The sequence below is a fragment of the Phyllostomus hastatus genome, unplaced genomic scaffold (genome assembly GCF_019186645.2).
Source record: "Phyllostomus hastatus isolate PE091 unplaced genomic scaffold, TTU_PhHast_1.1 phas_contig_148, whole genome shotgun sequence".
In the NCBI taxonomy this organism is placed as follows: Eukaryota; Metazoa; Chordata; class Mammalia; order Chiroptera; family Phyllostomidae; genus Phyllostomus; species Phyllostomus hastatus.
Genome location: NW_025333607.1, coordinates 21589264 through 21603684, shown reverse-complemented (window position 1 = coordinate 21603684; position 14421 = coordinate 21589264). Strand labels below are relative to the sequence as shown.

Here is a 14421-nt window from a genome sequence, read left to right as displayed (position 1 = left end):
GTGCTGGGCGTAGGAAGACGTCCGCGGTAAGTCTGACGCGTGGTTCTGTAAGACAGTGGTCTTCCTCTCTGCTGTCATGTAGGAGCACCCCCACCGTCGGGGGGTCCTCTCCAACGCACCGTCTTCCCCCCCGGAAACTGGGAGAATGGCGTAGCACGAGTCAATCCCGCAGCGCTGCCGGGAAGCTCACGGATGCATTCACACACGTGCACACGTGTGTCTGTGCACATACACATGTATAGCACGCGCATCGCTGAAGTGCTGAGAATGGTGTCTGCCTAACATTCAAGGACTCTTCAGTGAGTACTGGCTGTGATTTTCCAATGGAGGAGGCAGACACTTCAGAGTGAAAAGCAGCGTGCCCTACCCTGCAACTGGATGTGGATTAAAACATAGGCTACTTTAATAGGGGCTTGGCGTCACTCAGGGAGCTGTCGCCTGTGTCTCCGTGAGCGTCTGGCAGCATTGGCTGGTGATGTCATCTCTCAGCTGCCAGCGTTGCTTTGCTTCGCCCCCCGGGGGCGGCGGCATGGATGACGGATGCGTAAATCAAGGTCACGTTCAGGATCTCCTTCCCCTTCTCATGTGGGGGAAGCTGCCGTGCCTGAGTCCATCTTGGAAAATGCCCAGATCTACATCTGCTACAAATGCTGCGCAGAGGACCAGCTAAGGTCAGAGAGTAGCACCACACATAAATCAGCAATAAACTATTTTTGGAAAGAATTTAGTGAAAACTCTGACACATTCGAGGAAAGGGTAATTAAAGTGTCAATGAACTGACTTGTAAGCTTTTTACTTTCTTATATTATTTACATGCCGTAAAGACTATAAGGTATGTAATCATTTTTAAATCTACAGCCAAAATTTTAATTATTTAAAATTAAAACACATATGCATTGAGCTGTGTTTACATGCGTTATTTTGGGGTAGTTTCAGGGACTCTGTTGGGGTGGGCTCTTTGCCAGTTGTAATTTCATCTGAATCATTTTTGCACCCCTGTTGCTTGCTGGGGGCAGCGGTGACGTGCGGTCAGAGAATCCGACCACGGGAGGATCCCGTTCTTTACACACGGTTTGTCGTCAAGATTGTAATTTTTAATTATCTTTCCCGTGACAAACTTTACAATGAAAAACTAGTTTTGAGATACGTTTGCCAAAGACCAGAGTGTTGTCATGTTACAACTTTCATGGGCTTTCTCCCCGCACCCTGAAGCGCAGCATTTTGCTGAGACCCAGGATTCTTTCTGCGTGCGTCTGAGTTCCAGCACTCCTGTGTTCATCCTGTTGATGAACTCATCACCGAGGGTGCACGGGGGGGGGGGCGCCCTGGGAGTCCTGAAGGAGGATGGGGGCTTCACGCAGGCTGGCGCATCCCGGCCCGAGCGGCAGGAGCCAGGCCCGGGTCTCCCGCACGCCGCGCAGGGAGACACCATCGCGTTACAAGGGTCTATCAGTCGCCTTGTTGCTGTTCTGGGGCCAGAAGTGGGGAAGATCGCTGTTTAGAGCCGTGTCATCCGCTCTCAGCTCAGTCGGGCGTGAAGTCTTGTCATCTGCCTCCGTAATTGCATCTCACCAGCCCCCTCCGACTCGTCAGCTGGGGCTGCGCACGCCGTCCCGGCGCCGGCGGCCAGCGCCTGACAGCAGCCCCCCGCCGCCCGTCAGAGACATGTTAACCGCTGGGGGTGGGGTGGGGGTCTCCGTGGCCTGTGGAGGCAGGGCACGCGCTGCGTCTCTCCGAAGCAGATGTCTGCGTGGTGGCTGCGTTTTGACCAACGTTTAGTTGGAAAATGCCACCCTCTCGAAGTCCATAAGCACGTTAGTTCCAGAGATTTGACTGTGCATGCAGGTTCTTTCTGGAACATTCAGAGCGAGCCGTAGGGCCCGAGCGGCGGAGCCGAGCTAATAAACTGGAATTTCTTCCTTTGTTCGAGCCACCCCCAGGCATCCAGGCCTGCGCTTTTCTCCGCGTCCCTCATTAATTCCATCAGGGGCGTAGGCAAAGGCAGTCTCGGTGATCCCCGGAAAATCGGCCATTAAAATGTAGATTTTACAGGTTTAGTTAGACCGAAGGGGGGGTCCGGAGGATTTTAGCCTCTCCATCTGGATTTTACACGTCCTGGACTTGTCCCTTCCCCATGTCACCTGTGTCAGCGTCGCAGCTGAGACCTGCAGCGTCTGTCTGCGGGTTACAGACCGCACAGCTGGGGAGGGGACAGAGGGGACCCAGGTCTGCTTCCGAGTCAGGGTCACCGGAGGGGGTCTCCCCCTCGTGTTTGGGAAGCTGCTGCCACGTGGTTCCGTTTAGCACTGTTATCAAGGCCTCTCCAGGAGAGAGACCCGAGGAACAGGTTTTAGGTTTTGCATTCTTCCCAAAGCCTGTAGCAACCAGGTACACGGGCTGAAACCGGAGCTGACAGCCCTCCGTACCGCTCCTCTGAGAGAAATATTTATATATATTTATATAGTTTTTAATATTTGTGCTTCAGTCCACTCCTCTCCTAAAAGGAAACAATTGGCTTTCAATTTAAAAACTAAGATTTTTAATGTAACTATGACAGAACTATCTAAGGACAGTGTGGTAAGCTGTCGTTCATCAGGGTCTGTAAGCTTTGTTCCCGCACCTACTCTGGTCTCCACAAGAACGACCTACGAGACTTGGGTTCACTCTGGTGTTTTCTGAACACAGAACGACTTCTGTGCTGAGTAATTATCCGCGTCAGATATAAGGAAGATGGTGTATGCTGTCTCTTTGTCTTTAGGAAAAGTACTGTTGAGAGCAGTGTGTTTTTTTAAAGGACCTTTTAGATTTGGTTTTCCCATAGTGCAGTTTTGTTTTCCAGCTGGGCAAGGTCTCCTCTTCTGAAGCGCTGTCTGGGTGAGGCCGCAGCCTAAGTCGCGGCGGTCACCACACCCAACACGTCCTGCGTGGCACTCGCAGGGTGAACATGGGTGGTTGTCCCTTCCCCCGTCAATCCCCCCACCTTAGTCCTATAGACCTAAGTCCCTTGCCCTTTCTTTGCTGAGCCCTTTTCACCACCCCACTGCCTCGTGTCGTGTCTCGGGTCAGGCAGTCCTCCTTTCCCACAAAGAGCATTTCCACGCCGTACGTGCTGCTGAAATCTGCATCCTCGCCACTTACACAAAACGATGGCGATGACGGAGTGGTCGTGGCCAAGAAGTACGTAGCGTGCAGTCACCGTTGCGGTAATTTCACCGCCACTCACTCTGCAGTGAGGGCGGGCGGTATCTGCTCTGGACCGCAGACCGTGAGATTGTGAGCCTCGGAGGGAGCACACTGTCCAGTGCCACGGGACCAGTAAGTGGCTTCACCGGGTCCCTTTGACATCACAGCACACGCTTTCAGTTCTGTGCAGCTTTGCCTTCTGCTGACCACCCTGCAAAACCGCAGGCATCTTTGCACGCCGCCCAGTGCAGCGTCCCCTCCCTTGGAAAGCTTCTAACCAGCCGTGCCGAAGTGGCCTTCCCCCTTGTCCTTGCACGTCCGGACAGCTTTCCTTCCTGATGCCTCCTTTGCCCCTTTCTCCCAGTTCTACTGCTCCTTCTAGTGCTAGCTCATGTCTTCCCTTGGGACCGCCGCTGTCCCGTCCTTTACATTCATTCCGCATATAATCGCCCAGCCCTTCGGAATCAGAAACAGCTACTGGTGACGACGCCCCGGCTGTAGAACTCCTTAACGAGCTGATGGACAACTCGTTACGAGCTGTCCGTCACCTGGCCTCCAGCGTCCCTTCCTGAGTTTTCCCACCGCTCCCCTGTCCACTCAGGTTTCTAGCCAGTGAACTCCTCAGGGTCAGGGTCGCCTCTGGTTCAGTCGGGACAGAAAACCCAGCCCTCAGGGCGCTGCTGATCCAGAGGTTTTTAGCAATGTTTTCTTTCCAAAGTCTGGCTTGCCTTACAGATGCCTAGTTTCTTTTAGTAATTCCAATTCTGTCTTTTCTCTCTGAAACTGCGGTTTAGAGCTATGGTGTGTTTGTGTGTGTGTATGTGTGTGTGTGTGTAAGAATAAATTTGTCTTTTAAATTGTGGATAACAAAAGTTTTTAAAAGAAGTTTTATTAGTTATGGTATGAAATAGGAAGTGTTCATTGGATACAGAGAAATGCCAGAGTGGACTTCTGTCTCTTTGACGAGTAACAATGTATCTCTTTGCCAGTCATCTTTTTAAAGAACCAAGGTTTCTTAAAAAATTCTGTTTATAAGTTAGAGGCTCATTTCCATGTAGACTTTGTCTTTAAAGAAAGATTTATGTCTAGCCATTTTCTGCTAAAGAATTTCAAGTTTTTAAAAAAGTCCACGACACAATGGTCATCCCTTGGGGGAAAGCGGTCGGTAACCATGAACTGACTCTTCTCAGACCCATGAGTGTCCGTTGCCGTGGGCTCTCGCTCAGGCTCCCCGGGAGCTCGGGCTTTCCTACAGTCCCGTAGAAACCCTGCTTTCTCCCCCAGAAGGGCATCCAGTTGCTCGCCCACTGAGTCACCCCTCGGTGGTGGAGCGCCCGGCTCACCCCAGACAGTGTTCTCCAGGCAACATACCGAGCTCACAGCCTCTGTGTCAGCCTGGGTCCCGTCAGCAGAGAGAAGAGACGCAGGAGAAAATACTTTATTAGGATATTATTCACAGTCTCCTAAGCATAGGAATTTCAAATCTTTGTATACAGTAAGGCGGCTGAAAGGAAAGGTTCTTAACCTGCCTGCCTGGGTTGGTGTCTCGGCCTTGCCACTTCCTAGTTGTATGGTCGTGGGCAACTGGTCTACCTTTGCCTCCGTGTCCCGATCCGTCTGTGGGAACAATGGTAATAGATTGAGTGCATCAGGTCCTCAGAACAGTGCCTGGCATGTCGTGGGCATTCTGTGAATGTTCGCTGTTGTCATCCTCAGTGGCCTCAGACCCGGCGGCCTGGGACGGGAAGTTCCAGGTGCCTTTATTCCGAGGCTGCATCCCCATGGCCAGCCTTTATTAGCAGGTGCATCTGCTCACTGCACGGGCCCCAGCCCTGTCTCTTCACATGGCTCCCTTGCACACCGACTCCGTAATTGCCGTGTGAGGGATGGGAGATCGACGTTCCCGGTACCTTTATCTCACACTGGCGGGCGCTTCGGCACTGTATCGGTTCGACACATTGAGTGTGCTCTGTGGAGCTATAGGTGCGGTTAGGTTTTCACGTGTCGTTGAACCCGTGAATGGTAAGGACTCTGTTTTTCCTTAAACCCTCCTCACTCCGGCGCTCCCGCACCCGCTCCGGGCTAGTCACGCCGCCCCCTGTGGCTCCGGGACGGTGTTCCCACCTCGGGACCTTGGAACGCGTCCTCATCAGTGGGATACTCTTCTCCCCAAGACCACAGCCGTGGGCTGCCCCGTCTCAGTCGGCTGTCAGTTCAGATGTCACTGCATCAGACCTGGTCCCTGATCCAGCCCCTCTCACCCCTGATTCTCTTCCGCTGCCTGAGGATTCTTCCTAGAGCTTACCTCCAACTGACGGAATACATAGTTTACCTGCTTGCCGTTTGCTCTGCCCACTAATACCAAAGCTCCGCGAACACAGGGCATCGTTCTGTTCAGCACACGTCACGCAGCCTGGCGGACACTGGTGACGGCATCCAGCAGTGGGCACTCAAAACTTCGGCTGGGTTAGGCAAGTAAACTGTTCTTTTTCCAGTTGCACGGTTAGCTAATGTGCTTCAAAGCCTTTAGAGCGGATCTCGAGGCCTGTTTCGAAGGTGGGTCTGAATTATAGTCAAGTTAACGTGTTCTGTTAACGACCCCTCGTCTCGTGGAGAACATAAAACGCTAGGACTGATCTGATCGGAGGGTAAAGAGGGTGGATCACTCAGATGCGGCCCTTTCGGGGCGAACACCAGGAAACGGACTCCCGGTGTCTTCGGCGGCGGGCCCACGTCTCGCAGTGTCCTGGTGGCACAGCCCCCCTGTCTGTGACCCACTTCGTTGTTCTTGTGTCACACAGCTTGTGGATAACTGTGTTTGGTTTCCTGGCAAGTTTATTTTTTCTTCATGGTAACCCTTTACCTCTAGCTGGACTCTTTCTGCTGTCACATATTTGCTGTAGTTGCATCTCCTCTGTCCTAATCACACGGTGGCTCCGTGCCGCTCGGTGGGGACGGGGCGTCTTCTTTGGGGCCCTTGTTCCTCCTTTGGAAGTCTCCGCGTGGGAGCCTCACAGTCAACAGACTGAATGTTCGCAAAAGCGAATTCCTTGTAGTTCCGCCGGAAATGGACATTTCCGCTGTGTTACTTTTAATTATTCATTCTAGCTGCTAAGGCTGAAACTGGATGGGTAGAGGTGGTCTTTTTACCTGTCCCTGTCACTCACCCTTAGATCCAAAAGTTTGCCAAATGGTGAAGGACTTCCTTCTTTCCTGGTAGACTGGGATGAGCGGAGGCAGCCCTCGGCGTGCGCTGACCGCTGCAGTGCCATCATGGGGCCGCCCTCTGCGAACCGTCAGGTTCACGAACTCACATTGTGCCTTGGCAGGGAGTCATGCGCGCGCTCCGTGCAGCTTGACCCCTGGGGCGGGGGAAAGTGTCCGTCCAGCAGCGGACAGAGTGCTTTGGGCTCTAGGTGCGCCCGAAAAACGACTTGCTCTCGTTACAACTCTTCGTCTTGAGAATGTGCTTTCCTCTCTTACACTGTTAATTATTTTTCTCAGCAATAAAAAGGGAACACTTTCCATTTTCTTTAAGGGTTAAAAGGAGTCGTTTTAATAGTCACCAGGGTAGCGATGGAGAAACTGAGCAAATGAGCCGCCTTCCAAAGCCGCCCGAGGGCCCTCAGCCCGCCTGGTCGCCCCGCAGTGGGGACAGAGCTCCTGCATGTTGGATGACGCCCCGTTTATACCCCGGACCGCCCCCCGGTCCTCGGGGGGTGTGACTCGGGCTGGACGACCCTCTAGCTCAGATACGTGAGATAAACAGGTCCCGGGTCCGTGGTTGTTAAACAGAAGTATTGGAATGCCTCCTAGTGGTATATCGTGTGTCCTAATTAAGGGATTTTAAAACCAATATTCACCGAGAGGACACTGTAGATAAACTATTAAAGCGTGTATGTGTGTGAAGTACTAAAACGCTTTAATGACAGCATTCTGAATAGAATAAAAATATATTATTTTACACATATGATTCATTAAAAATGTAACTGGAAAATAAATATATAATAGACAAAGATGAATATAATTGGAATCAAAATTTTTTATGTTTTTGGTTCAAAGTAGATTATTTTAATTGATTTTTAAAAATTAATTAGATTATTTTAATTGATTTCTTAAAATTAATTAAAAGAGCAAAAGAGCTGTACATCAGTACATTAAAAGAGGTGTACATCAGTACACCTCTTTAACGTAGATAATGTTGCTATTAAGATTGAGTTGAGAGGGAAAAGGGGAGGGGGAGGGGGGGCAAACGGGGACAGATGGTGACGGAAGGAGGCTGGACTCAGGGTGACGGACACACAGTACAGTGTACAGGCGACGTGTTATATATATAGAACTGTACCCAGAAACCTCCGTGGTTTCATTAACCAATGCCGCCCAAATCAATTCAATAATAGAAAAGATTAAATTACTTTGTATACATTTATTTTATATTGTTTGGATTACTACGTGTAAATTTTAATTTCTCATATAATAAAATAGAAATAATGGTTTTATAGAAAGTGTGTGGCTCATTTTCAGGTGGTTTTATTTTTGAATTCTGATTTTCTAGTTGAATAAAATGATTTAGTTAGTTACCTTGAAATGCAGACTATGGCAGAACTTTAAAATGATGATGAATACTGATTTAATTGTTGCATTCAACGCTAAAAAATGATTTTACACACAGAGAAATAGAATTTAAAACGTATGGAAAACCATACAGAAAGAGTTCTGGGGCGGGTCACTAGGAGGGAAGGAAAAAAAATGGCATCATTTTTGTGAGGCGTTAGAAACATTTCATTAACCGCTCGCCAAACACGGAACAATGAAAATGGCAGTTACCTCGAAAACGGCAGCACCGCCACGGCAGCTGCTGTGGCCTGAGGCCCGGCGACACCGGGCTCCCCCGAAATGAACAGTGTGACTGCGGAATGAGGATGTCGCCGGCTTCCCGCGGAGCAGCTGCCAAGTTCGGGCGGCCGGCTGGTCCCCACAGTGACACGCTCCGTGTCAGTGAGCAGAGTCCCCTGGTTCTGCGGCCCGCAGTCCGCACGCGGCCACAGAGCCAACTGCCGAGCGTCCCCCCGGTCCCCCGGCACTCCCGCCGCCCGCCCGCCCGCCCGCGGCCCCTGCTGTCGGACCGCGTTCCCTCCTCTGGCAGTCCGCCCTAACGATACCCCTCGGGGGCTCCCGCCTGCCCCTTCCCCGAGTCTAATTGCGTGCAGTCATCGCAGCGGCCGGGCTGGGCTGCGCGAACGGGGACGTGCCACCAGGTCAGCCACGAGGCTCGCCTGATGTTTCCGTTTCACTTTTCTCTGCGGCCTGAGTTTTGACTCCAAACACTGTGTCTCCACCCGGGAGGCCCGCGGAACTGCTCGAGCTGCTTACATGCCGTGGTTTTAAGAGGGGCTCCCCAAACCTAACGCTTGCAGACTCGTTGCACGCAGCAGCGTTAGTAAGGATCGTGGGGGGCGGGCCGCCGGATGGGTGGTCTGGGATTGCCGTTCATCTCGGAGCCGCCGCGGCGTTGGGAGGGTCCGCGGGCACTGACTGTCGTTGTCCTCTTCCAACCTGCAGCTGACCGCCTGCCTGCACGGATCGGCCGCCCTGCTCTTCCCCATGTTCTGGCAGCACATCTACATCCCCGTGCTGCCACCGCACCTGCTGGACTACTGCTGGTAAGCTCCCCTCGGGGCGGGCGCGGGGCCGGGCGGCGCGGGGCGCGGGCCGCTCCTCTGTAGGTTCCGTGAGCGTGCTGGGCCCCGTGTGCCCGAAATCGCCGGAACTTGCCTTGGAGAGCAGGAACAAACACCAAAAGCGCTTTTACTGAGTAGTTCTTTCCAGAGTCGGCCACAGTTCCTACGTGGCAGTCAGAGTTGTTGGGGTTCGGATAACTGAGCGTGTGCACAGAAGCAAGCGCCATCTTAGTCGTGGTTGGGAAAGGTGGATGGAAGTGACAGTGTCACTTACGGGACTCGGGGTCCCAGGGGTCGGCGTCTGTCTGCAGAGTCCGGGAGGGCAGACGGGCCCCCCTGCGCCCCTCCCTCAGTAGCTCACCCCGCACCAAACACCGCAAAGGGGCTGCCTCCAGTACAGGGATCCCCTGAGAGCAGTGTTGGGCGGGTCGGGAGTAATTCTGGAAAGCTTCCTGGCGATAGATGTAGCTCCCAACTGAATTCAGCTCCACCCCCGGAGCCCCCCCCGTCCCTCCCCTGGAAGAGTCTGTGGACTGGGAGTGACCGTAGACCTGGGCTGGGCTCCCAGACTGCAGCCTTGGCCTTGGTCTGGCCTGAGGGCCAGACGTCCCCTACCCTGTGCTGTCCGCTTCCGTGGGGAAGCTCACATCAGCCCCAGAAAGCTGATGAGTTCTCCCTCTGGACGGTGCAAGTGCACACACACACACACACACACACACACACAACCCCCGCACCAAAGGACAGGACACACGCACGCAGAAGGCCGTAATGTTGACCATAATGGGTTTTTTGATATCACAACTCATAATATTAAAAAAAAAACTCTTTTAGAAGCAAAGTATTTAACTTCTTTATTTCGTGAAAAGCAGACCACTCAAAGCATTTAAGGATTAAACAGACTTACGTTCACACCTAGGGGTATCTTGTGTTTAGTTTTTATGGCTAGCCCTCTTTGGAACAAGCGATTGTCATGACAGAATGTGTAGCTGGCCCCAGATCGACGACCTCACTATACTGGGTGTTCGCACAGCCTGGTGACACGGCCATGGGTGACCATGGGTGAACGTCCCATCCGTGTTAGCACGGAGGACGCGGTGAAGTAGCTTCTCCCTGTGACCCCACCGCCCGCCCCCGTCACTCGGCCCCGAGTCTTGGGAAGGAGAGAGGGTTTGGTCACAGTGTAGTGAGACTGTGACCTGGGAAACACCCAAGTCCAAGGGTAAAGCCGGGTCTGTAGTCAGGTCCTGCTGGTTTTCCCTTCAGGGTTCTTTTCCTCTGACCGGCGCATCCGGCGCACTCGCGTCCTTGGAGAGGGACTTCACCTCACTCACTTCGGCACATACAATCGGCCTCTGCTCACTGAGCAGTCAGCGCTCGCTTGTTTTACGTAATTTTCTGTTAAAGCATTTGAAAACATATTGATACGTAACTTAAAAATATACACATGTCAAGAACGAACACTTCAGATTATGAGGTTTAGAACGATATTTTATCGTATGCCGTGTTGGTGCCATTTAATTTTTCCGGTGACATGTTTTGACCTCTCGGGAGGTGACACCCCTCTGAGTTCCACGGGGGCTTTCTGACACAGCGTTATGCAGGAATCGCCCCACCCGTGCATTGCTCCACGCTCCCTCGTTCCAGAGGCGCCATCCGCCCCTTCCCGAGCCGCCGGCGGTGTTCTTCCCGCTGCTTCCACCGTGAGGAAGGAAGCCGGTTCTGTCGTTCAGGCACGGGCATTTCCTCGCCGGTCCCTAGCCTCTGCGGTAGGTGCCAGGACAAGTGCCAGCAGCCTCCGCGCCAGCCACCCTCCGGCCCTCCGGCCCGGAGAGCACGGTGGTGGAGATCACTGCCCCCTGAGCTCCTGTCCCGTCACCACGAGGGGCTCAGCCTCCAGTAGCAGGGTCGGCAGGGGAATGTATATATATATGTGTGTGTGTGTATATATATTTAGAAAGAGTCGCTTAAGGCCCAGCTCTCTTCCATTATCAGAAAATTCTATGGACTAAACTGTTCCCTGGGGAAAATGGTTTTCTCCTCTTTGTTTGCACCCTTGCAAGTGATCCTGGTCACATTGACCTGTACGCAGAAGGGCGAGGAATGTCAGAGGCCGTCGCTTCCATTCCGTGGGTTTGGGGTAAAGACATTTCTCAATTCCACTTTGGAAATGGAGCCAGGAAGGCCAGACAGCAGTAGATGCGGGTCTGCCCACTCTCCCAGGCGACTGGCACCTTCCGGATCCCGAGCTAGGCCCGGCTTCTGGAGGGGTTTTGGGGTTTGCACCTGGTGTCTCTGACGGCAGAGATGGTGACAGCCAGGAGGCCCCTCGTGGCCCTGGGTGAGTGTCGCATCGCGCCCAGGTCCTCGGGTGCAGGCTTGCCCTCCTGCTGGCTCCTGCACTCCTTCGCTCCTGCACTCGCACGTCGGACATTCGGGGAACCCCCGCTGTCCAGCCGTGAGCAGGCAGCGTAACGAAGAAGCCTTGGTTTCTGCCCCGGTGGGGTCCGCAGATGGGAAGGAGTTTACACACACATTAGCATGTGCACACACATGCAGGTTCGTCTCAGAGGTGCGTAAGGGGAACGCAGCTGGGACACCTAGGAGGAGGTGGCCCCCGTTGCCTGCCAGGATGGGGGAGGCTACTGGGCCCACGGGACACGGCCCGCATTTCCCCCAGCATCTAGCGCTAGGAGGGGAAAGGAGGAGTTGCCGTTTAATGGGCTTCAGTTGCACAAAGTGATGACGTTCTCAAGATCGGCTGAGCGACCCTGAGCCCCCAGGCAGCGATGTGGCATGGTGCACTCAGTTTGTGAAGAGGGCACACCTCGTGCTGTTCTGCAGCAGCACAGTGAAGGGGACTTGGGCGTGGCCGGTCTGCGAGGTGGGCGGACAGTCCCCCCCCCCCCCCCCGCTCTGAGCCCGTCCACACCCGGGCGTGGCACGACTTCACTCCCGGGAAGGTCGTACTCGTCCTTCCGGCTCAGGAAGGGTTGGTTCCCGGTGAGGTCAGTCTGTGTGTCTGCTGCTGCTGCTGCTCTCCGCCAGAGGGGCGGGTGTCGCTGGCTCCTAAGAGAATAGCCGCTGGAAACATCACGGGGAGCTACGCCGTTTTGACGGCCCCGCGTTCTCAGGCCGCCGGTGCGGTCCGCCGCATGCCTGGTCTCTGTGAGGAGACCCAACAGGGAGAAAGGGGCTGCTATGGAGTAATTATTTCTGAACGGAGATTAATTGCTGAAAGAGGAAGCAGTCATCACAGAGCCTTCTGTGTCCTCTCTTTGCAAAATAACGTCACGGAGAGAAAGACGCAGGACGGTTTTGCACGCGGATGGTGAAACCGCCGCCTTGCCAGGTCCCTTCCCCGACTCGTCAACGTCCTCGTCTCTTAGCCGGTGTCAGCTGGGGGCGAAGACTCCTTGGCACGAGATTTGGCTGGTTTGGTGTTAGGGTGCACTCAGTTCACTTTCCATGAGAAGGAAACCACTATTCAACAACATCTGTACTCTCCCAATCATCATAATTCTTTTAGGAAATGATGCTCTGGGTTAAAAACGTTTGCATGTCTGACATCTGTCTGCTGTGATTTTGTTACAAATCAGTGAGATAAGGACACCGAGGTACACCAGTTGATCCCGTAGAACACCTTTCCAGTCCCTTTATTGTCAGGTTCAAGGAGGCACTCGTCACTGCGTTTTTATTCTAGCTGAACAATTTCTATAAATTTATTGTTTCTATTCCAAGCGATAACTGGGAAGTGTCGCCCGTGTGACTCCAGCATTTTTGGATTTGGTCTTCTGAAGTCTGTTCCACTCACTGTTCATCCTCCAACATCTATAAAATGGATGCAATAGTAACTGTTTTTAAAAGGCTTCAATATTTTGATTAACGCTCCTTTTCTTACAACACGCTTGGAAATTTGAGGTCCCTCGGGCTCTCTGTATGACCCCAGAGGGTAAGACAAGCTAACCCTGGGCCGACAGGAAGGCTGCGCAGTGACTTTACTGATTTTATCCGTCTTTCGGTGCGGCAAGGGCCTGGCCCATTGCCAGATCTTGCCGTTGCCCACACTGCTTTGCGAAAGTTGCTGAGCCTGGTCGTGGGACACATACCATTGGTGACATGTATTTCATGTCTTCTGCGGAACCCCAGAAGGGATTCCAGACACGAGAACGTGAGCTAGGGGCTTCCCCAGCCTTCCCTTGGTTAAGCAAGAGGGGAAGCGTCCACAGCGTTTGTCCTGCTTCCTTTTGCAGGGAGCAGGTCTCTTAGGTCTGAAGGGTATCCAGGCCTGTCTATACACAGTTCTCCCCTTTCAGTCCAGCGAAGTGTCCAGAATACCAGATCTGTTGCAACAAAGCAGGAAGGGACCATTTGATCAAAGACAAGTGCAACTGGGCTTAGAATCTAGCACATAAGACATGACGGACAGGCCAGTGAGTAAGAAAGAACCTCGGCTGTTCTTACTGTTCGTGAGTTCCGGATGGGGAAGTTGCGGCTGGCCTCCCACACCCCTGGAACTGCCGAGGTGCCTCTGAAAACTGCATCTGTGGGGGTGCCCGCTGGTGTCATCGGGTCCTGGTGTCAGTGGTCAGGTGGACTTGCAGGACGCCACCGCTCTGTCCTGGTAAGGACGGTGATGTTTGGGAGACTGTGCAGGCCCTGATAAGAGAAAGAAGCTTATCTGTTTCCATTAGCAGAGAAGGTTGGCCCTCAGTGTAGCACCCAAACGTGTATCAAAGACATTTTAAAAAATGTCTTATGTTTTATTTTGAAATAGCTGTTTAGTGGCATATTTTTATCGCCTTTGTAGACATTCGTCCATTCTCATGGTTTCTTGTTAGACAGAATTTTAATCTTGAAATGTCACGTTGAATAATTTCCTTCTGCCTGTAGCGAGGAATGTTTGTGAAATTACTGGTAAGTCTGATCTGACGAGTCGCAAAGATTAGTTAGTGACTGTGCTCTCTGCTGGCGCGTGAGACCCACGAGGGGAGCAGCCCGCCTGCGTCGCCTGCATTGGGCCCAGGCCCCCGGGCCCGTGCACCTGGGGTGCTCTCGCCATTTGGGGCTGACTCAGTGAATTTTATTCTTAAACTTGTTTGAATATTTTTTAATTTATTAAAATTCTTTTATTACTAAAAGTGGAAGTGGGATAAGGGTGAATGTACGAAAGGTGGATTGAAAGACAAGGCCCAGGGGCAGACAGCACAGAAGCAGCGCGATGACGGTGTGGGAGGGGCTGCACACCTCAGCTCCCCAGGCGCAGTAGGTGCCGGCACATAGTAGGTCTCATGAGTCCTTGGTGCTGACTGACTCAAAAATTGGGTCAGGTGGTAGGCATGAAATAATGATATATTAGGAAAATCCTAGAAATAAGAACCAAATTGAATAAACAAAAAGGTGTGCAAAAGAAATGTGAGTTAATTTGATGATTATTAAGGATGGGAAGTTCCTATTTCTCACTTCCTAAACTTCATTGACAGTAGTCTTTTCCTCTGAAAATAATTTTCACAGATCACTTGCTAGGAGACACTGCACGAAGTCCTTAATTAGCAGCCGA

General features: G+C 52.5%; 1 protein-coding gene across 3 annotated transcripts in view; it reads left to right on the top strand.

Annotated features, from left to right (window-relative positions):
• DENND1B (DENN domain containing 1B) overlaps nt 1-14421 on the top strand; it is a 153327-nt gene that overhangs the window by 77913 nt on the left and 60993 nt on the right. For all 3 annotated transcript variants that reach the window (XM_045859644.1, XM_045859661.1, XM_045859653.1), the window contains one exon: nt 8746-8846. In XM_045859644.1, the coding sequence (XP_045715600.1) occupies nt 8746-8846 (101 nt within the window). The remainder of the gene's footprint in view (nt 1-8745; nt 8847-14421) is intronic.